General features: G+C 40.3%; 1 protein-coding gene across 1 annotated transcript in view; it reads right to left on the reverse strand.

Moving 5' to 3' along the window:
* Positions 1-910: 910 nt before the first annotated feature.
* Positions 911-25,103, reverse strand: part of mettl16 (methyltransferase 16, N6-methyladenosin) — a 37,547-nt gene continuing 13,354 nt past the window's right edge. Inside the window, exons 3-10 of the mRNA XM_053647518.1 lie at positions 20,056-20,243; positions 17,568-17,708; positions 17,360-17,472; positions 17,051-17,193; positions 12,010-12,079; positions 8,108-8,197; positions 1,844-2,017; positions 911-1,568 (exon numbers count right to left, since the gene is read on the reverse strand). Coding sequence (XP_053503493.1) covers positions 1,095-1,568; positions 1,844-2,017; positions 8,108-8,197; positions 12,010-12,079; positions 17,051-17,193; positions 17,360-17,472; positions 17,568-17,708; positions 20,056-20,243 — 1,393 coding nt within the window. The 3' untranslated portion in view covers positions 911-1,094. The remainder of the gene's footprint in view (positions 1,569-1,843; positions 2,018-8,107; positions 8,198-12,009; positions 12,080-17,050; positions 17,194-17,359; positions 17,473-17,567; positions 17,709-20,055; positions 20,244-25,103) is intronic.

Consider the following 25,103-nt stretch of genomic DNA (forward strand, 5'->3'; position numbering starts at 1 on the left):
CAAAATGCAGCTTTAACTTTTGATTCCATTTTATGAGCTGTTTTATCAATTAATGCCTTTGAATTTTTTGTTAGTCCTTGAGTGACTCAAATATGATCGGTTAACTCTTTGAGGTAATAATGGCAGTATGAAAAACTACAGTAGGGGTAAAAACCTAAAGGTTGTGTTGGTGGAGGCACAACTAGACTGTGAGAAATCTGATCACATAAATGATTCGTACTTGCCACCTCAAGCATGAACAGATATGTGTAGTGTAAGTAAGCACATTCTGTTCTCAAAATGTCACATGATTCCCACATGTTTTGCAAATGGGGAGCAAAGTCCCTGCTTAAGCCAGAAGAAGCATAAGCTAGAAAAAGTGCAGATGATTTATCTCTAGGTTCAGAAAACTTCACATGACCCACCACTTTAGAAAAACACCACTGCTTCTAACAGTTACTTCCTTGACTGCTGCTACCTTCCTGTTATCCACGCCGGCTCCACTCCGGACTTCTGTCTACAGGCCCAGATTTCCTGCAAGGAAACCACAGAGGTATTCTAGGGACAGGAAATGCCACTCTGCACAAAAAGTGGTAAATCAAAATCAAATGATTAAACCACAACTGGATACAAATAACTAGGAAGTGGGTTAACTTTCACACTTACCAACAATGACTGAGGAAGTTCTGATGTGAGAGAAAAATCTGATGTGTTTATGAGAAGACAAAGATATCAGCGCTAACATAAAAATCAAAAGACCAATTACATACTAGCTGTCCTTTCCTTTTTCAGTAGTTTACATACGCAAACCATGTGAACTGAATAAATGATAGGCAGCGGTTAGTCTAAACAAAGACAGGAGTGAGAGAACACAGTGGAATACAAATGAACAAATCCAAGGTTTTAAATCAAAGAAAGATTCGGAACCATCAACAATTAAAATGTTTATTATAAATGTAATAAAGACAAACAAACATTCAATAAAACAAATTTCACCACTGTCTTTCACCACTACTAGTACAGAACAGCAGACTTACAGAAAGTCTAAACTTTAGTATGGCTCATACCCCAGATGATAAAAAGGAAAAGCAGAAAAGATGTTAAAATGGACGGGGTTAAATGGACTTGGCTACTTGGCGAAAGAGTGAGTTCTTAATGCATGTACATAGCTGGTTCATCAGGTCTTTATTCTGACCCTCTACCCAGTGCATCTCAACCAACACATCTCTGTCCTCCACCTTCACATTCAGCAGGCATTTAAACAGGAAGTTGTGGACTGAGCTGGAGTTTGGGAAAATAGTAGAGGCACTGGACCCCTGTTCCTGTGTGCTGGAGGTCTTACAGGGGACATCTGTATCCTTTTCAGAGGCCTGCTTTGCCTTGGATTCTTCTCCAATACTGGGATGATCTGTAAGGTCCTGTGCTGGCGTCGGGTCCAGGCTGTCGGCAGTGGGAGTGTCAGGCTCTGGGGCTTTGGGCAGCTCACGACGCTGTCGGCGTCTCTGACGAGCATGGACCCAGGTGTTCTCCACAGCAGTCAGGAAGAGTCTGAGTTCAGAGTCGTAGGAGGGCACGCGGTTGTGCAACACCTGAGGACACAGCACAACACTGTCATACCACACCTGTAATCCTCTTAACAGTTGAACTCAAAAAGGTCTCAAGTAGGCCTATGAATAATATAGACCTGGACCTACAGTGTTCTGTCGGTGGAAGGCTCTGCAGTGTTAATAATTAAAATATCATTGTACACATTTAAATAATGTGAAATAAATCTGTACTGAGCCAAAAAAAAAAAGTTGTTTGTTTGTTTGTGTGTGTGTGTGTGTGTGTGTGTGTGTGTGTGTGTGTGTGTGTGCGCGCCTGCCTTCAGGTCTGTGAGTATGCTCTCCAACCAGTAGGTGACGCTCTCCACATGGCTGGTGTGTGTTTGGCCGATGCTGAGGGCTTGAGAGTGCAGTTCTGCTGCAGTGGCTTCTACCACGGTGAAGGTCAGCGGTTTACGTGCCTTCTCCAGCTTACGCTTCTTATTTGGTGGAGACTGGAACACACACACACACAAAAATGTCAGTAGACCAAAGCAAAACAATTTTCAGTCAGGCAAAAACTGATTACAGTTATTTATAAATAACTCTGCCATGTGTAATCCTAAATAGTCCCTACAAATTACTGGACGTTGCCTTAATACAGACCCGTCAGAATTAATCTAGTACAGGCTGATGGGACAAACTTTCATGTTAGTTACATACTCAGTGAGGAAAAAAAAGCATTTTTGCAAGTTCATGATCACATAGTTGCCTTTTTTGTCACCTAAATGACATAAATCTATACAAATGTCCTTTCTGATTTTTTTTGGTCAAGTGATCCTCACTGCTTAATGTAGAAAAAATGGCTTTAAATAAATGTACATCATTAATAGGAGACTTATATACTTATATTTTCAATTATTTCTTCATTTTTCCAAATAATTTTCCAACAGGACAATTTTACTCTGCCATTTGAGATTCTGCCTAATTCTAATAAAGAAGACAAATGCTTTCATGCATGAAAAGAAATTAAATACAGTGGATCTGGGGTGGAAATGTAAAATTATAAATATATAGTGGTAGCAAGAAAACTGTAGTTAGACACCTAAAACTGAATCTGAACCATAACTTATTACAAAATGACTATACAGTCTCTGTGTGATTTTTACAAAAACCTTCCCTATCTGTGTGATACAAATACAGACTACAGCACTACTGCTAATGCTTGCTCTGTGGCAGTATAACATGCAAAAACTATGTATAAAACTAGATCATAAAAACTATGATCTACCGCTGTGAGAGTGAGGGGAAACCAGAAGAGGGCAGCAGTGCTCAATTAAGGATTTAAAGGTGTGGCTGCTCCTCCTGTCCATGACCTTGGCTTACAGTGGAGTAAATATACCATCACCGTCTGAGATGTGTGTGCACCATATGTCGAGCGTCTGACACGCAGGGACGTGACCAGCAACGTCTGGGCGAGATATCGGATAGGAGGTCTAAAAAAAGAAATTCCATCCCATGTCACCTCACAGTCATGACAATGAAACTATTAGGGTTGAGCCTTACAGCACAGGGGTCTGAAGATATGGGTCAAACCATTATACAACACACACACACACACACACACACACACACACACACAAAAAGACACAAAGGGAGTTGTATTCAAGCTTCATAAATGGTTCTAAATCAGGTGTTTAAAAGTCCTAGCAGCTGGGCTCAACTCTTACAAATTGCAAGCATGGGAAACAGTTGATGACAGCCAGATATTTTCCAGAAATGCAGAAACACAAAACCTTCACTTCAGTTGTTTGTCCTTTTGTAATTGCATTCTCCATTCCCCGACAATTTGTCCATCACAATCGTACAGCTCTGCTCGTGTTCACACAAAACAACAGTATTTACACATCTCTGAATAATGAGGTCAGGACACAACCAGCAATGTGACCCTCATTAAGCCTTGAGCCTAAGCTCATGTTTCTACAAAGCAGATAATGCTTTCATACACATACACAAACATATGCACATACACATAGCAAGCATTCCACACGGACCAGGGACAGACTTGCTCACTCTTCACCGAAATACCAGAAAACCCAAACTAGAACACTTGCTTAAGAACAGCATCAAAACAATGTGAGCGCTACATCTAAGTATGAAGAAAGAACAAAGACACATTAGCAGATTGTGCAGCACAGAAGAGCAGAAGAGGTGAGAGTGAAAAACAGAGCGAGTCAGAGTAACTCAGCCTGAGAGAGGACCATGCCTCATGGGCATTAGTCTTCACGCCAGGAAAACATTTGCACTTATGAAAGACGAATAATCATCTGGCTGATTCAGAGTGCACACATTTAATGACAAAACAGAAAACTATCCTGGATTCAATCAACACAGGACACCCATAAGCATACCACCAGGCTATTTCTTTCTTTCACAAGATTCCTCAACTGTGTCGTATGATCAGCAGCTTAATCTGTTGGACTCCAGAAGAATCTGCACCGAAATCGTGCTTGTATACACAACAAACCTTTACTGAATTTAAAGGGGTGGTATGTAACATTTTAAAGTCTTTCTAAAGCTGTAAAAATGATCAACAAGCAAAACTGTGACTCACAATATTGCCATACAGTACATCTGATTGGTTTCTTCATTTCAAACTTCAGTTTGCTTTTTTCCAACCTGAAATTAGCTCTGCCCCCTGCTCAACTCCGCCCCCTTTCATTCGAGGGCAACCCAGGAGGCAAATGTAGCTTCAAGAGAGAAGATGGGGTCGGTTGGAGGAAATGGAAAGCATGATCAGTGTTTTTGCTGCAATTCACCGCATGAACAGTAGATGGTGCTAAAAACAGTCCCTCCCGGATTTAATGAATTTGCAATTGCAGAAATTAACACAAAATCAAGAAAACGCCACGATATTTGGAGGAGATTGCAATTTTTCTAAATTACTACAGATTTGGGCAAAGATGCATCATGTGATGTCATCACAACGCGCATTCAGCCAAAACCCCCTTCCATTCACATTCACCGACCATGAGTACAGATAATAGATCTCATTGACTAACAAACGTCACTGTGAAAGACAGTTTTCTGCATCTGTGATTTCGCCAATTGAAGTAGTCTTCCACAAAAAAGCACAAAAACCTCTGCAAAATCCTGTATGGGCTATAAAAATAACAAACTGCTCCTTTTAAATGGATAGCTTCTCATTGAACAATTACAAATATAGAAGTAGACAAGGGATTTCAAGCTTTTCATTGTTCTGGCATACCTTCGCACACAGCTTGGCCTTGAAATTCAATTCAAGGGGAAAACTGAAGAATCTCTCAGACTGCTGTATATTAAACCTTTGCAAATAAATAATTCATACTTAACAGAGGTTGCACAACTGGTCCACTAGTCATTTTTACTAGTGGACCAGCAATTCAAAAAAAGTGATCCACTGTTCATTTACAGATGTGAAGCAAAAACTGTTTCAGGACATCACTATTTTGTTTTTTAATTTGTGCAGCAAAGAATGCATTTCATAAGAATGCACTTCAATTAACAGCTGTACACATGGCTACAATTTACATTTCTGCATTCAATGTCTTTCAATTCTACACTGTTAACAACAAACGTAAACAAATCAGTGCAATAAATATGCAAAAGAATCAATCTGTGTATCATAATCCATGATGAAAGGACATACCAATTCTTAAAAGGCACTAAAGAAGTGGACACACCGGCAGCTCAGCTGAAATCCTTGATTCTGAAACTGAGAGTGCGCAGCATGGCACAGAATCTCCTTACAGCTTAATAACGGATGGAGGATGTGAAGGTTTTTCCCCCACTGTGTTCAACTCTGGCGTCGGCAGCACCTGAAAACAAGTCTGGATCGGTCTCTCTGAGTTGGCATGCGCTGCTGATCTGACCCTAAACTAACCGAGTAGGACTGGATAACGAGGTGCAACCCACGGCTCTGAAAGCGCTCTAACACCGCGCAATGCTTTTATTTGAATTTTATTTTGCTTTAAAGGTCAAGATAAATAACTGTAGGAGGAATTCCATTGGAAGAGGGAGGGAGTGGGATTAAAGCGCTAGATTCTTGCACATATCTCTCAACTTCATGCAAAATGATATCAAAGTGTTAACAGAGTCTATTAAAACAAAAGGAACGTTTAAAAAACTTTAGTCTTTTGGCTAGAGTAGTGCACTTGACTATTGAATTGGCTTCATCTAGTCAGAGATCTTTTCAGACTAATAAAATACATTTAGCCTGCTTTATGTCCCATCTGCCTCAGAGTTTTTGCCACAGCGCCGACTGGTCCACATCCCCCCACAGCTGCCAGTAGAGTATGAGTAACTTGTGGAGTCTATACTCAGTCCGTACAATATTTCGCTGGGGTTTTTTTTTGGTGATTGTTGTGGCTAAAAATGTTTGATTTTGCTATCGAATCTTTTGTGCTTTTTTGCTGAAAACTTCTCATATTTGGCGAAATTGCAATTGCACAAAATTATATTGTGTGCTCTTTCACAGTGATGTCTGTTGGTAAATGAGACCTTTTAGCTGTACTCATGAACGCATGTGAATCGAAGAGGGCTTTGGCTGAATGTGCGTCGCGTTGACGTCACATGGCGCGTTTTGGCCCAAATTTGTGAAAAATCTGCAGTAATTCAGAAAAATTGCAAGCTCCTCTGAATATTTTGGAGTTTGCTTGATTTTGAGTTAATTTCTACGATCGCAAAATCCTGGAGGGACTGCTCACTGGTATATAATCGAAAAATACACACCTATAGTGCACCAGGGGGAGCCATTCTATGCCTATTGGTCAAATGCTACAAAGACATCAGTGTATCACTAGCAGGTATGAATCAGTTTATTATTGCACTAATGCTCTGTATTTTAACAGAAATTATTCCATAAATTACATCTAAACTGTCCATTACTAATTCGGTCAGTCAACAGGCTTGTATAAAACCGCTGAAACTGTGTACGATAACGATTAATGACTTGTATACAACACAATGCATGATATTCTATTGATTGAATTTTACAGTGGAGCATCTCATCCTGTTGTGTCTCCAGGTTTTGAGGCCATATTCTAAAGCTCACTGCTCACAGGCTTTAGAATCAATAAAATTGATCAAGTTAGTCAGTGTAGTGCACATCAGTCTGGGCAGCTAATGAGACTACACACACACACATACACACATATATACACGTACACACACATTCATACATACACACACACACACAAACACATATATACACACATATACACACACAGTGTTCATCAGCTGTGTAATACTTTCCCTGTTTCATCCTTTTACACATTTTTTAAAATATCCTTTATACATGTTCTCTTTCTGAACTGTCCATGATATAAACACGTCTACCTTTGTGCTCTGATCAGTGAGAAAGAACAGGAGATCATTCAAATGGCTGCTACTCTGGTGGTCCACTTGAAAAAGGTCAGCTATAGCAGCGCCTCCGTGGACAAAAAGGGTAAACATATTAATTATTGAACATACACAGCTGCGGCTGAGCGACAGAGCGATCAGAGGTTAAACTCAGCCTGAAAGCAGGACTGATTTTGACACACACTTCTCCTTCCTCTCATCGCTCTCAACCCCCTGGAACACTGCTTCCTCTAATGGCTCACGATCCTGACCTCTGACCTTTCAGCCAACGCCTCTGCCGTAAATCTACTGTTCCGACAGCTTACGTGATGAATGAGCAGACAGCAAAGCACATCTTTCCTTCCAATATCCCTTGCTCTCTCACTCTCTCTCTCTCTCCCTCTCTGTGTGTGTGACAGTCTCTCGCGCTTTCATCTCTGTGTCAGGAGGATCATATGCCATACTTTTCATGATTTCACGACTGGATTAAAGACCAGACTGTCAATCAGATTAATCTGGTTTCTATAATGGGACTCAGCTGGGCTCGGAGGAAAAGGATTAATGTAGAAGTACAAATGTGACAGGCTTTGTGTGTGTGTGTGTGTGGGGACACTTCTTGGTTACTCTGCAATCTGGGTAGTACGACATGACTTTAAATAAATACACACACTGATATAAATTTTCATTAAAAGATTACAAACATGTCTAGCATGTAGCAATAATCACTGGCGTGTATGTGTAGTAGCTGGTGGTGTGATAAGGAGAGGAGTGGAATGCAGACAGAAATGTAGGCCAATCTTTCTGCTCAAGTGCCCTCTACAAAAGCATGTAGAGAAGTTGTGAAAGACTGGAAGCATTCCACCTCCCGCCCCTTTCACTATGCCTTACACTCCTCTCTCACTCACTCTCTCTATCGCTCCTTCTCACTACAAGAGCACTGCTTTACAGCACAGCTCTGCTGCCCTGGAGACCGTTGCCAGGCTACGGCGGCTGGGGAAGAGAGCCGGGCTGCAGGGAGCAGTCAGACTGTGTCTAATGGAATGGACCGAGTTTGCATTATTAACACAGGCACTGATCTGGAGCTGCATGAATATTCTGCCAGTGTGGCTTTCCCTCAACTGATCCTAGACACACACACACACACGAAACTCCCAAGTAGCTTAGTAGGTCACAGCAAGACCTTTTACACAAAGTCACAGAAGGTAGAGCACAGAACTGAAACTTACTGGCATCGTCACATCCTCGTAGAAGCTCCAGGCCAGAGCCCAGCGCATGGTGCGCCCCTGACAGAACTCAGTGTGTGTTACCTTGGGGACCTGTTCAGACAAAAGATGAAATAACAAGAGCTGCGATCAACAGCAGAACAAGAAAGGATTCTTTAAAGAACATTTTATTAAACATTTTATTGTAAAACCATTCATTATAATCAATGCAGAATAACAGCAAAAATGTGTTTTTAATGCCCAAGAAACTACCAGAATTGCCTAGAAATATCTCCTTATCCTTATAAATATGCCAGGATCTGATTAATATACTTGAATATGTACATTAACCACACCCCCATGTTTTCCGACCTTCTCAAACAACTAGTCACCTAGCTAACTACTAGCAACCTCACCTGCATTTCACAAACACAAACAATTTAATTATCCGAGTCTTTGTTTGTTATACTTTCAGCAAATTATACAGACAATAGCCAAACCTGCCAAAATACATCATAATAATCATCAGTACAATCATCAACAGAGGCTAGTTTAGTACACAGACTTTGTGGATAAGGAGACGTTCAAATCCTGTATTAATATCCGTCTCAGATGAACCAATCACAAATGGACCGCAGGACGTACAAGTGTGAACGAGATCTAATGCATCTGGAGACACACTGTGATCTGCTCATCAAACCACTTCCTGAATATGTGTAGTATAACCACGAATGCGCCCTTGGCAACACTGAGGGATCATCTTTTTAACTGCAGCATGGATCGAGTCATGAAATGTGATTACTAAGATCACAGAGTGGTCTCTAGAGTTGCATTCATGCTTACTTAACATTTTACTGTCCCCCTTGGGGGGCAATTTGTTTTGCAGTAATGGAATACACCACATACAAAGACAAACTAATGCAAATACACCAATTCTACATTAAACATATAATAAATATTAAAAGAAAGGATCACAAAAACCATCACAACAATCTAAAAAACTACCTTTTTCTATTTGAGTTAATCACATGGTACAAAAGAAGAAGGACATGAAACTGTAAACAGCTCTCTTACTCATCTGTGTCTCAATTTAGATCAGATCATTTAAAGCCCTATTTGGACTGGATTAGTTTTACATGGGGAGGTGGGATAATGTAATTATTACCGGAGCATCTCTCGGATCTTAATCATGTCTGATTCCCTCATGTCGGTAATTTTTTACAGACTGTGCGTTTCTGCGTCTGGAAAGATTATGTCGTATTTTACTTTTCTATAAAATGACCAGTCGAAATATCCCCATGTAATAAACCCCATGTACATCTTGTCTGAATGGACATAATGAATTGAGTTGATGGTAAAGATTATATTACAGGTTTTGCAAGTGAACCGAAACTGAAATCAAGAGTTTAACACTCTGAACAATACAATATAGATGAGATTTAAAAGGACTAATCAGAGAAGTGAGTTCCTAGCACAAGTGTAGCCTACATACATGTCATGGTCACGTGATCTATAAGCACAACTAGCATGGCCACACACCACAGCAGATGCTTATAATACGGTTCAAAACAATCGTTTTGAATTAAAAATGAGGTAAAGGAAGTACACATGGAATTTTTAGTGTGATGAACATGCATACATTGTGAAGACACGCCCATCTCTGTGATTTAGAGAGAGATTGCATATCCTGTGCGATGTGATTCAATCCTGATTACTAGACTGGTAGGTAGTATTACTTAACAGACATATGTCGGTATGTCACACATGATACTGGACTACTGATCGAAAGGTCATGAGTTCAAATCCCAGCACTGCCAATCTACCACGACTGGGCCCTTGAGCAAGGCCCTTAACCCTCAATTGCTCAGTTGTATAAATGAGATACATGTAAGTCGCTCTGCATAAGGTAAATGTAAATATGTCCAAACATATTATCTTGAATTATCTTAAGAAGGGTGTTACTATGATGGCCCTAAATGTTTCTGGGTATAGTGTCATCATATAATTCGCATATTGGATGTTATTTGAAAAAAAAGGTGTGGAATGGATTATGCATTTCAGGATAAACTGGAAAGTTTATATTAAATGGACAAATGTGAATTTAGGGCTGTGTCAACCCAGCTCCAATCTATATCATCAAAATCAGCCACCCAAGAGGAGATTTGAGAATTATATATTTATATTTTATGGCATTTGGTAGATGCCCTTATTCAGAGCAACTTACATTTATCTCATTTACAACTGAGCAACTGAGGGTTAAGGGCCTTGCTCAAGGGCCCAGCAGTGGCAGCTTGGCAGTGGTGGGATTTGAACTCAGGACCTTTTGATCAGTAGTCCAGTATCTTAATTCAAATGACCTTAAATCTATGGAAAGAAAATTCTAGTCAGACAGTAAGGTGGTTTTCACTCTGGGCACATTTGCTGTGGTCCAAATCTGAGTACGATTGGTTCAGACTCACTTGATTCTATCGAACCTAGATTCGTTTGCGTTCATCTTACGTCATCACAAAAACGCACGGAGAATACAATGCAACTCACCATATTTCTGTTTTGTTTTTTATTTTGGTATTATTATGCGTAGCAGAAGTTACATTCAGCAGTGGACCTCTTCTGTGTCCCACAACGTTCCCCTGCCACTCATGGTACACGTGTGTTGTGGAAACTAATGTCGTCGTCATTGGCTAAAACATATGCGCAGGTTACTTCACTTCCTGAAGAAGTGCGGACTCGAGTACGTTCACATTCACGGGAATTGCGGCACAGTTACATTTACGGCATTTGGCAGATGCCCTTATCCAGAGCGATTTACATTTATCTCATTTATACATCTGAGCCATTGTGGGTTAAGGGCCTTACTAAAGGGCCCAGCAGTGGCAACTTGGCAGAGGTGGGATTTGAACTCACGACCTTCCGATCTGTAGTTCAGCATATTAACCACTGAGTGCAACCAAACTCAGACCACCTCCTACAGGTCATCTCTGGATTAAACTGCCAGTGTGAAAGCCCCCTAATTCAAAACACACAAACCATATGCTAATCTCTCATATCCACTCACCTAAAGACAGCCTGCGATTTTCTATCTGCCTGCAGACGGCATGAGAGAACTGGAAGTAGCAGATGCGTGCTGCATTTAGGGAGCCTGTAGATCATCAATCAAATCCTTTCCACCTGAGGAGAGTCTGTGGCTGGGTGTGAAATGATGCACTTCTACACGTTCATTATGGATCACAGAGGTGTGTACAGAACTGGACAGGGACAGCCTTGCTATAATCCCACACGCTATTCTAATTTCACACTGACTTCACACCACTACGTAAAGCAGATTATGAAAACAGGACGCAGTTAGACTACTAAGTGAGCCCTAAATGGGAAGGCCATTGAAACTAAAGATAAAAGCAAGAAGAAGAAGTACATGAACTGAGCAAAAGAAAGTGAGACAGTCTCATTAGCATATTAATTAGAGCCCCATTAGTTGGCTACGGGGCAGATTGGCGGTATCAGGCTTGAGTGCTGGAACACAGCCAAGTGCACCATCGCTCTGATGAGAGGTGACAGCACTCTGACACCACCAGATGAAGAGAGGAGAAAAGACCGACACCAGCCTAATAACCTGTAAACGCAGAGAACAGCTTGCGGTCACAGCTATTAGAGAATCCTGCTTTCATACAAAGCCACGCCGGGGGCTTATTTGTTCATGGAGGAGGGGACGGCAACTAATGACTGCTAATGAACTAATGAAATCCAGCCCATCATAGCTCTGTTTCACGGGGCATTTTTGGGGCCACTTGAGGAAAGCTGACTTAGAGCAATTGACCTGCAGATTCTTCCAGCACTGCACATTTTTCCAGCACTGCACATTTCAATCTGGAGAGGATTAATAAAAAAAAATGCCACACACACTTATATACATGGGAACACACGCTCACCCCTTGTTTTCTCAGCTCCTCCTTCAAGGGTGCCAGACTACACTTTTTCCCCAGCATGCAGCTGTACCATCTGCAAAAGACAAAGACAGCAGCTGTGTTTACATGCACAGGTATTCGTTAATCCAAATCAATTCCAATTGTAGAATCCAAATGAACTGTTTACATGTACCCTAAACTCAACACTTTGCCAAAAATCATTGCATGTAAGCATGTGAATAGCAAGTGAAAATGTCAATCAGCACGGTACAATGGTGATGATGATATGGGTGAAGTAATAATGTTTTACACTAGCTTATAGTTAATGTTGAGTTCACCAGGATAAATCGGTTATTGAAGATGGAATTAAATGAAGTAATTAAATGAAGAGCTCTTAGAAAAAAAGACAGATATGGCCAAATGTTTGTGGATACCTGACCATCACACCCATATGTGGGCTTTCCCCAAACTGTTGCCACAAAGTTGGAAGTTGGAATTGTGTAAAATGTCTTTAAATGCTATAACATTACAATTCCTTCCGTCACTGGAACTATGGGGTCCAAACCTGTTCCAGCAGGATGATGACATGACATGATTTGCTGAAGGTTGGTATTGAAGAACGAGTGACCTACACAGAACCCTGACCTCAACCACACTGAACTCCTTTGCGATGAACTGGAACTCTGAATCGTAACCCGACATCAGTACCTGACCTCAGTAATGCTCTTGTGGTGGAGTGGAGGTTATTATAGCAGCAAATGGGGGAGCGGGGGGTGAATCTTGCCCACATCCAGTCTCCTTAAACTGCAATGAACGTTCCTTCCTCAAAGGACCTGATTTTTGCGATGTGTTTTGTATGAATCGGTTGGGCATTGTGTTTGATCCCAACCCAAACTCTAGAGCTGAGCGAGGACTGGAGAAAACAGCTTGCATCATACCCAACCAAGCCCAGGACTTTGAAGTCACACAGCAGAGGAAGAAAAATCAATGCTTATCCACCACAGTAAAAAAAAAATCTGAGCCTTCATAAGCCATCAATGGACTCAAAAACATCTACACAGTAGAAGGAAAAATCTATGTATAACTGACTAGTACATGCAGCGCTTAACAAGTGAAGCCCTTGAGGATCGAATAATCCATACGAATAATTGCCATCAAAGAGAGCATCCTTCAGTTTAAGAGGAGAGTAGCAGTGGGAAACGAGGCTGGCACAGTGTCTACTGAGGGCCAACCCCCAGCTCCTCAGGGGATACCCGAGGCAGGGAATCCTGCAGGCCTACAGAATCTATTTCATTTTTCTGATATAAAATATTAAAGAATCTTAATATCCACAGATGTTCTTCATGCTGTTGAGAACCCACCAGCACATAACAGGCTAAAGTGATTGCAGATGAATAGGAAACTGAATAGGAAAAAAAAAACATTTACTACATGCTCACCCTTTAACTCATTCTAAGGAGGAAGCAATTAAAATGTCAATAATGAGAGGCTCTTGGCAATTTGTGAAATTAGTTCTATATTTTTGTGGGGGAGAGTGAGAGAGAGACAGAGAGAGAGAGAGAGAGAGAGAGAGAGAGAGAGAGAGAGAGAAAGAGACTGAGAGACAGAGGGAGAGAGAAAGAGACAGAGACAGAGGGAGAGAGAGAGACTGAGAGAGAGAGAGAGAGGGAGAGACCCAGAGAGAGAGGGGGAGAGAGAGAGACCGAGGGGGAGAGAGATAGAGATAGAGAGAGAGAGAGCCAGAGAGAGAGAGAGAAAGGGAGAGACCGAGAGGGAGAGACTGAGAGAGAGAGAGAGAGAGAGAGAGAGAGAGAGAGAGAGAGAGAGAGAGAGAGAATACTGGGTCTAATTGCAGATCTATGGATTAGACAGGAAGCGCAATCTGTGTCTGGTTGGGTGTCTGGCAGAAAGTCTACAGACACCTGCCAGCAAAAAAAACAAAAAAATAAAAACACACACGCACGCAGATACAAGTGCACATGCACAGACACTACACTGACAGCCTTCTGGTCCTGAGGAGATGGACACACTCAGAACACACATCTCTTTTCCACTAACAGTGTACTGGTTCTCATGGAGCACAAACCACTGCTGGTCTGAAACCAAGAACCTAACATTAGGTGCTTGGAGTCTCCATCATTATGTCACCATGACAACAACTCAAGTAAATGACAGTTATTACAATAAGATGTGAATACTTTTTTAAATTTTATTTTATTTATTTTTAAGATCATTGTCGAAACTGAATATTTTACAGAGTTCTGGGGTGGAAACAACCATTTTTCTTGCAACTGCAATGAATTAAATTCACTGCTAACGCAACAATTAATGCCATGCTTTCTTTAAGCAGCTACATTCTAGGGTATAATCATCTAGAAGCAGCAAAATATGTAATGGTAATGTAATGCTCCCATGTGAACTTTTGACATGGAGGATGAAGCAGCTTCTCTAAACCAGAGGTAAAACTATCCATGGTTATTATTTTTATGAAACTCACATGACACGCATCTCATTCATGTTAAAGAAAATGGCAAAATTAGCTTGACTTGCAATTGCAGTGTAAATTGCCAAAAAAAATATGTACACAATAAAAAACCACATCTGTCATTTTGCATGTAATCATTCTCTAGAGTCAGCAGATGTGCCGTGCATCGACGCTTAAGAGGTAACTGAAAGAGCATTTCTGTGGAAGCACCCATTTACACCGCATCATATTAGTGAAATGTGTCACAAAGCAGAGAAATTTGCAGTACAGCCCTCTCTCACACACACACGCACATGAATACACACCCGCACACGCACGCACACACACACACACGTGTGCGCACGCTCCACTCCCCTGGGGCTTCCAGGTGTGGCTTTGTTAATCAGGTCTAACGTGCACTGCCGTGCACACACATCTGCTCCCATCGGAGAAGCCGGATGCTGCATGGGTAATCGTTTGCTTTTTCTGCCAATTAATTAAACAAACTCTGGATGACAGTTCCATCTCTGCCTCCATCTGCTGTGCCCCTTCATCAGGACAGTTTCTTCCCCTCTGCACCTCCACAGGAGCTGGGAACAACCCTCCATAACATGCGCTGCGTAATGGAAAAGACTCAGAGAAGCCTAAATGCAAGCTTTTGTTTTTCTGAATTTAAGTCAGTCATTCCTATTGTTGCACCCTGCCTTCATGTGAAGCCAAACACATTTTTTTATATTACCGTCCACTGAGCATTGTTGAACAACACAACACGTTTAGACTTGTATACTAATTATTCGACTCTGGCAAGTACATCGCAATCAAAACATGGCCAAAATAACTTGCTCAGACCTCATGCTAAAGTGACATTGGGATTTGAAGATGGGTCTTATGCTTTTCCATTAAATAGTGTGGTACACATTCCACCCAAAACCTACCCATGTACCCGTGCTGAGTTTAGTTACCCATCTTGCCCAGGTACCATGTGATCTGAGCCAGGATATACGAGTGTGTCACACATTTTAAAATCAAATACATGACAGAAACGATTAGCCAATTTGATTATATATTGAGTATTCGATTAGTCGATTACTAGTCCCCACCCCACGTAAAAAATTATACAACCCTAATTCCAAAAAAGTTGGGACGCTGTGTAAAATGTAAATGAATGTAAATAAAAACAGAGTGCAATGATTTGCAAATCTCATAAACCCATATTATTCACAATAGAACATAGAAAACATATCAAATGTTTAAACTGAGGAAATGTACCATTTTAAGAAAAAAGAAGGTAACTTTGAATTTGGTGGCCGTAACACACCTCAAAAAAGTTGGGACGGGGCAACAAAAGGCTGTAAAAGTAAGTGTTACTAAAAAGAAACAGCTGAAGGTTAATAGGCAACAGGTCAGTAACATGACTGGGTAAAAAAAAAGAGTATCTTAGAGAGGCAGAGTCTTTCATAAGTAAAGACAGGCAGAGGTTCACAAATCTGTGAAAAACTGCTTCTACAAATTGTGGAACAATTTCAGAATAATGTTCCTCAATGTAAAATTGTGAAGACTATGAATATCTCATCATCTACAGTACATAATATCATCAAAAGTCTCAGAGAATCTGGAGAAATCTCTGTGCACAAGGGACAAGGGTGTAAATCAGTATTGCATGTCCGTGATCTTCAGGCCCTCAGGCGGCACTGCATTAAAAACAGGTATGATTCTGTAATGGAAATCACTGCATGGGCTCAGAAACACCTCCAGAACTCAGTGTCTGTGAACACAGTTCGCCATACCATCCACAAATGCTGGTTAAAGCTCTATCATGCAAAGAGGAAACCATTTGTGAACATGATCCAGAAACGCTACTGTCTTCTCTGGGCCAAATCTCATTTAAAATGGACTGTGGCAAAGTGGAAAACTGTTCTGTGGTCAGACGAATCGAAATTTAAAACACTCTAGCCATGGACGCCGCGTCCTCTAAATTAAAGAGGACTAAAGAGGAGAGGGACCATCCGGCTTTTTATCAGCACTCAGATCAAAAGCCTGCATCTCTGATGGTATGGGGGTGCATTAGTGCCTATGGAATGGGCAGCTTGCACATCTGGTAAGGCAAAATCAATGCTAAAAGGTGTATACAGGTTTTAGAGCAACATATGCTTCCATCCAGATTCCATCCCATCTTTATTTCTGAGAGACTCTCTAAGATACTCTTTTTATACCCAATCATGTTACTGACCTGTTGTCTATTAACCTTCAGCTGTTTATTTTTAGTAACACTTAATTTTCCTGCATTTTGTTGCCACCGTCCCAACTTTTCTGAGATGTGTTGTGGCCATCAAATTTAAATTTACCTTAAAATGGGAGATTTACACAGTTTAAACATTTGATATGTTTTCTATGTTCTATTGTGAATAACATGGGTTTATGAGATGTGCAAAACGTTGCATTCTATTTTTATTTACATTTAACACAATGTACCAACTTTTTTGGAAATAAAAAACTGACAAAAACGCTCAACCATGGTATGGATAGTTATACATTATGTGCAGTAACTGTACTGTATGCGTGCCACTATATAGTATGTGTTTGCGTGTGCATGTACCAAACCTGAGTCTCCTCTTAAGCTGCACACTGTCATGGATAATCCTTTTCACAAACTCCAGCTCACCCCCCTCAGCCATGATTTCGGTCACTCCCCCCGTGTTGATGGAGCTGGGCGGGGCTCTGATGGATTTCCTCGAGTTGACTCCCTGATGGAGTAAATGAAACACAAGCCACACAACAATAGACCGGCCATTATTAGCAGCTGAAACAGAACAAGGATTATACAGACGCTTGTATTACATTGATAGAACTGGGGAAATTCGACATGTACAGCTTTTTCATGTCTGAGACGGAGAAAAACCACTGTGCTACCTTTGCCTCTAACTGGTTAGCGAAGAAAGGAGGATTGCACATACAGAAATCATACACTATCGACTCCTCCTTTACTGCATCCATTAGCAAGGTCTTTTGGGGCACCTTCACCACTGCAACACACACAAACAGAGGACTGCTTAAATCCCAAACAAACTCAGATCAGAGTCAGCATAAAACCTTCATCAGTGAATGAACAGACTCCTACCTTTTATCAGGTCTGCCATATTGTTTTGTTCAACATTTTTCTTAGCGTAATTATAGCAGATGTCATCCACCTCTGTTGCGAGAAAGTACCAGCCATTCAATGAGGCTCCCAACAGGGGATAGATACAGGAGGCCCCTGTACCTGCATGCACACACACACACACACAGATATATATAGAGAGAGAGAGAGAGAGAAAGAGGACAAAGAACTTACATGCTGTTCCACCCCAAGTCTGCCATCTCCATAATATTTCATTACACACACGATTGCAATTGAAGAAGAGCACAATGTACTGGAACCCCATTATTGATGAATTAGCCAACAGCTCAATTTCCTTGATACACACTGTTTTCAGCATACTCCTGTGTTATTATAGCAAACAGGAGCAAAGAAAAATAGTTAATAACGTTATACATAAAACCAACTGTACCAACTGCAAAATTAAATTGTGTAAAAAAATTTTTTTTTGTAGCTTAAATATCGAAATGTTAGGTCTAAAAGGAGCCACAATATGTGCATGTGTGAGGAGACATATGCAAGTCAGTTAGCACAAGGAAGTCTGTTAACACGATGACCTGAACTGACAGACGCCCCACCAAAATGACAGATCAGGTCTCTAATGCAATAACGTGCAGCAGGCCAGCTATACTCATCCATTATTTACCCACCCACGTCTGCTACTCTCAGGATGCCTAACAGACAAAAAAAAGGGTTCTGAAGCCAGCGTTAAAGAGAAACGCCAGGCCAATTCATCATGTGTGTGCGACAGTAAATCCACAGGAATAACTCAGTAACATCACCTCAATTTAATAACAGACTCACTGAGAAACTGGGGTAGGAAAAATAAACAGATGGACAGCTGTGTAAGGATTTCATCTGCTCCCCTCAGAAACAAAGAGCACACAAAAGCAGAGCAGAGACAAGGATATCCTAGTGGCTATCCGAAGATCCAGTGAGAGAGGGAGGGGAAAGATTTGGAGGAGTTTTATCTTGTCTAGAATTCACCACCAGACATCTGCCTATTAGTAAACCTACTGGCACCGCTGCCGGAGTCTGAGAACCAGGGCTTTGCACCCAGCATGTGACAAACCGCTCACTGCCTCTCTCCATCTGTTTTCTGTATGAAAAGTCAGAATTATGCTGCTTAGATTAGCTCTCGCAGGGCTAAAATAAATAAATAAATAAATAAAAATTGCTTGTGTGTCTTGCATGGTAATGACTTTAGAACAAAGCGCTTGACAAATGCTCAGGTATTTTAGGGCAGAGTGTATTTTCACAATAATCTGCAAGCATGAGTGCTAACACATGATAGCACCACTACTGGCTTACATGATATAATAGCTTAATGCTAGCTAGCTCGCTTGAGAAATTACATTACATAATGCTAGCTAGCATTCTTGCGATCTTGCATACTAATTTACATAATTTAATTGTTAATATTAGCAAACCTAATATTACTTAGCTGTCTAGCAACCTTGGCTACTGGTTTAAACAATATATGCCTAAACGTTTTCCTCATTTTACTAGCACACCTATTTAACAGTAATCCTAATGTTATCCAACTTGTTAGCAATCTTAGCTACTGCATTCTACTTATTATTATTAGCCAAATGGCAGATTGATTTCTGTCAATCTTAGCTACTGCTTTAAACATTACAACAATTAGCTTAATGATTGCTAGCTTTCAAGTGACTTGGACTACTGCTTTAAACATGATCATAATTAGCCTACTGTTAGCCAGTTTGCTAGCCCTTTATACAATACAATACTTAAGCTAGTTAGTTTAATGTTTGAAATAGCTACTCATGTTTGGCATAACTACTTAACATTTAAACGTTAGAATAATTAGCCCAATGTTAACTAGCCTGCTAGCTTCTTTGCCTACTGGTTCAAACAATATATTAGTTATATTATTTATAATAGGTTAATGTTAGCAATCTTCCTGGACAGCAGCTGATTTATACAACATAACAATTAGACTAAAGTTAGATTATTTTCAGTGGTTTAAGGGTTTTGAGTGTGAAACGAGCTGGATTGTGTATCCAATGCTATTTTCACCTTGATGCAAATAAACACTCCATTATTGTAAACATTGCCTACATATTAAGAATAGAAATAAAAATATATATATTGAAATGCACATTATATTATATATCATTTAAAAGCAAAGTGTATATATGCAATAAGCAAACTTGTTCTTATCATGGAGAACATGCTTCTATTCTGCCAATCTATTAAGCTATTTAACTTACAATTACAAGACAAAAAGACGATGTGGGTACAGCGTACAGCTTGTGATAATTCACTACTACCAGAACTGGCTGCAAAATTCCACTGTTTGATTTTTCGTGGGAAAGTGTCGTCAGTGTCACATCGCCTGTATAATGAATAGAGAACTTCCAACTGAGGCTTCCTGTGTTTAAAGCCTTGTGTGCTGCTGGGAGCTGAGAACCGGGGATGTGGTACTGCATTAAAGAACTGCATGTACCAATATCGATGCCCCTGCTTGGACTGCCCTGCGCTCCGGTCAGATCCTCCACCCAGTGGATGTAGTTGAGGCGCAGTGGGACGGTAGGGATGAGCCGCTCCAAAGGAATCTCAATATTCAAGCCAAAGTCTTCCTTCAGCAGTGTGCATGTGAGAGCACGCACCGCCTCAGGGTCCTTAAAATTCAGCCTGCAGGACAGTGACAGGTGTGAGAAGGAAGTGGAGAGGGAAAAAAAAAGGTGACAGAGATACAGAGAGAAAAAAAGAAGCACATAAGTCTTACTGCACTGTGTGGATAAGGAATGGGAGCCTCTAGGGATTCTAGACAAAGGTGAGGTGCCACAATACACATCATGATGCAGCTCGAGTTCTAATTTTATTTCCCCCCAGTATGACTAATTGCTGCTTTTAAAAATAATTTTTTTATCCATCACAAAAAACACTAGGCTTTATGTACTATGGCTTCCAGAATGAATTTCATTATAGAAACGTTATATATATATATATATGTATGTATATATATGTATATATATGTATATAAAGATATTTAAGATCTTTTATTTGCTTAAAGTTTTTTTTTTTTTTTTTTGGACTTTTTAGCCTAAAGACCCTTGAGTCACTTGGCATATAAAAAGGCTCTGAATAAATGCACATCATTTATGGGCATACTTTACAATTTTGCACAGTATCACATAATATGTTTCAAAAATGTGCAAGATGTGTCAAAAATTCTAAGCCTGTATCAATTTCTTAACCATCCGGCTCCTACAAAGCTGCATCAGACACTTTTTATTATGGAACTTGCTTTTGCTGCAAATATTGCTACTACACTTATGTTCTGCGTATTTACTGTCCTGTGTATTTATTGTAATGTGTATCTATTGTTCTGTTCTATGCATGTATTGTCCTACACACGTCTCACACGGTTGTGTATTTGCACTTCATGTAGCTTTGCGTACTGTTCTGTGTTGCACTGGAAAAATGACATTTCGTTCCAATGTATACGACTTCAGCGTATAGAGGAATGACAATAAAAACGTGACTTGACTATTGAATTCGCTCTTAACATGAGTTTAGATGGTTAAATTTAATTTTAATAAAATATTCATTCATTTTTTCATTTCAAATATTCACGTAGAAAACTATTTAATAGTCTGTGATATTTTGCGATTTGATGCAGGAGAGATTTTTGAAGCGTCTAGGAATCGATTCTTTTCTCTCATCCCTAAAGTGCATTAGTAAAACATGCAATAATGCAGCTTTCAGCTCTTTAGTGCTGATCACGCTGACGTCCACACTGACAGAGATGCGACAGAGCCGCATCTCTCCATTTGTACTGCCTCCCTGATGGCGTGTGCATTATCAACACCAGAAACTCCCCAGTTTACCCGCACCGACCCACTCCTAATGCATTCTGCAGCAAGGAGAGCACGTGTGGAGCAGAAAGAGAAAGATAGGCGTAATTAAGGCGCCTCCATTCACACCTCCCAATATGTAATTAGACGCTTCCTTGTGAGGAGGGGAGTCTGGCACCTCTTGAAAGAAGGGGTTTTGCATGTGTGTGTTTTGTGTGCGTCTCAGCATGAGCGCTTAGAATCGAGTCTTGGCATGTAAAACGCTGCTGTGTTGTTGAGTCGTAAGCCTGCAATGCACTCTGAAAAACACCTGCAGTGAGTTGCTAACCACCACAGTTATTGACTCAGTGAAGGTAGCGCTGCACAATATGGACTAAATAATACACTAATATACGCACTGGTGAACCCTCAATGTGACACAGCATCATATGATTGCTGAGATTGATCAAAACAGTCAGAGAAACACACAGTGATTTGGTACGAGCATTTGCACATTACAATTTTCAGTGCAAAGGCTAATATCACAAAAATGATTTCGAAACTATATACTCTGCAGCACCAACTGAAGGTATGCAATAATCTTGGCTTGAGCAGAAGATGGAGGTCCATTTTACAGATGAGAAAACATTCATGGTAAGACAAAAAACATAGGAAGGTGCTATTAATGTGAAGCAACTAAAAGCCTGTTTTCCCAAAAGCACAGCCATTCATAATAACGTATTATCTTGACTACATGATTTCATTTTATGGTGGCACAGGAGGGAGTGTTGCTGTGTCACAGCTCAATGGTTCCCAGTTTGATCTTGAGCGAAGGTTTCTGTGTGTATGGGTTCCTCCCAAAAAATGCTGGTAGGTAGGTCGTCAATAGTAAATTGTCCTTGGATGTGAATGAGTGTGCGAATGCTTGTGGATAGGCTAGCATCCTGTCCAGTGTGTATTCCCACATCACACCCAAAGTTCCAATGTGAGAGAGAGAGAGAGAGAGACCGAGGGGCTAGCTAGTTTTCCAAGCGTTCCAGTCAAAGAAACAATTAAAACATTTCAAAGTATATACACAGAAAAGGCTGAACAGGGACTTATGTACTATTCGGAAGTGATAAGTAATGTTACTGGTGAACGTCTGTAATATTTATGATCGTTTTGCACAGGATAAGTGATCGGTGTATACAGTAAATACCAGTGATGTGAGTGTCTTTAAAGTGTACACATGCTTGTCACACTAAATATTCAATAAGTACCACATACACCTCATATTAATGCAAACCTGGTTTGTGGTCATGCTATTCATTAGTAGGTCAAATGCTCATAACCTGTATGTAGGCTTTACCAGTGCTAGAAACTCAAAAACATACCTAAAGCCTCCGGAAATGTCACTTCTCTGACATGTCCTTTCACATACACTGTCTGTATTTCATTGTTCTGCACTATATAGTTGGTTTCGGGGGACGATTATAGAAAAGTGTGCTTCTTAGAGTGTATTTATGCTGAAGAGAAACCGCAAAACCTCTTTCCCCTCAGGACATGTACATTCAAAAGGCTTTAAAGGACAAAGCTCACAGACATGGATAGACAAATATGAACATGCCTGTGAATAACTGACTAAAAATGTCAAAAAATGAACTTTAGTCCCTCTTAACTCAAGATTTTTTTTTACAGCTTGGAAAATAATGGTGAAATGACAATATGACATCCATATTTCAATAAATATTTGGTATTTGGATTGGTATTTGTAGCTATTCATGATTCCCTCCACCTTGATAAAGTCCCCAGTTCTGGCTGAAGAAAATGGTGCTGCTACCACCATGCTGCACTGTGGGTATGACATTCTTTTGGTGATGTGCTTTTTTTTTTTTGCACTAAACATACCTTTTGGAATTATGTAATTATTATACCTTTTGGAATTGGTCTCATCAGACCATAACACCTTTTGCCACATGGTTTAGCGTGATTTAGTTTAGTTTTTGTGAGAAAGGGTTTCCGTCTAGCCACCTTACCCCATAGCCCAGAAGAATACGAGAGACTGTTACAGCTGGTCTTTATTTGGGGTTAATTGGAATAATGTCATTGACATCTGTATGATAATGACTTTTGAACATGAGATTTAATGTGATTGCTCCATTCTGAACACAGCCACATGCCCAATTATAAAATAAATAACTTTTACTTTTCAGTAAAATGTTTGATTGTTTTTCACTTAATTGTTCTAGGTTGTAATTTCACATTGAGAGTGGGAAAAGTTCTGACATGATGTGTCTTGGTTTCATTATTTTTTACATAAAAAAAAAACAGAATTCATTGCTGTCAGTGGGTTGCAGTGTTATAATGCAGTGCGAATAGCACAGTCTGACTCTCCAAGGGCCAAAGAAATATTAAGAAAACAGAGACAAGCAAGACATCCTAAAAACACAAAACCTCCCCTACAACTCCCACCCAAAAAAACATGGAGTGTCGGTGCACATGCATGAGTAAGGATTTCTCTGGCAATAGGAGACATTTCTAAAGCATTTACATTTTAACACATTGTTTAGCTGATTTCAGTGAATAAATAGCAATTAGTTAAAAAATGACAACCACATTAACTCTAATGAACCCAGCATTTTAACCAAGTCTATTAATCCATTAACGTGACCTTCAGGTTGACAGTTATATAAAATATGAGTCTGGCTGTAACAGATTGTTTAATTGGGTCACCTATATTGAATAGAAAATTGGAAGGGGGGGTCAATATATAATGAAACAGTCAAGTGTGGTTGAGACAGAAAGTGCTTCAAAAAACATGAGAAAATGGAAGACTAAAGAAGATAAAGGACTGCCTTCTGAATCTTTTTAATAAGATATTATTAACACTTAATATTTTTGTACTACTACACGATTTGTTCATTTGGTCTATGGCCCTGTTTGTCGTATGGGAATTACTGACTAAACCCTTTCATGCTGTCAGCTTGCTTTTGCGATTCCTTGAATTAAAAATGTATCCGTGCTTGGTTTGATGTGTGCTCTTCGCTAAAGAAAACAAAGACGAATAAACTGTTACAGTTGAGTTTAGGTAACTGGAGTTCATTTAATCAAGAATGCAAGCCATCCAGCTTTTGCCTTTAACTACTAAACAACAAATCACACCTTTTCCCAGAGGCAGTCAGCAAACTTGCAAGATTATCACATTTAATCGTCCCTAAATACTTTTTTTTAAAACTGTTATAGGCCTATACTCTTGCATACACTCATATACATTTCAAGAAAAGATGCTGTAAACTAGTTTTCAGTACAGTGACCATATCCTGTACTAAAAAGCTGAAGGAGTCACAGATTTCATTTTCCCTTCAGAAACTGCTGTTCGTATGTGTGAACATGCACAGAAGTGCTAAGAGGCAGTGGCTGCGTCCGAATGTCTGCGTCGGAGACTGTGCCATCACCTACTGCATTCGATTCAGTACCTACTGCTCGGCCATTGATACAGTACGTACTGATCAGTATAAGTGGTAAGCATGAATACAATCCAGACGTACTACGCGGCGTGGATTCTGACAGCTCTACTGTGCCGGTCCTGTTGCCTTATGGGAAGCGCAGTATCCACAGTGTCCAGTGGTTCCATACTGCAGAATCTCGGCAGAAGCAGTAGGTCATCCGAGAATTTCTTTTTTTGAATGCTGAGAATTTCGACATACTACACCTTTGGCATACTGTTTTTCACCTA

This window comes from Ictalurus furcatus, chromosome 17 (assembly GCF_023375685.1).
Source record: "Ictalurus furcatus strain D&B chromosome 17, Billie_1.0, whole genome shotgun sequence".
NCBI lineage: Eukaryota > Metazoa > Chordata > Actinopteri > Siluriformes > Ictaluridae > Ictalurus > Ictalurus furcatus.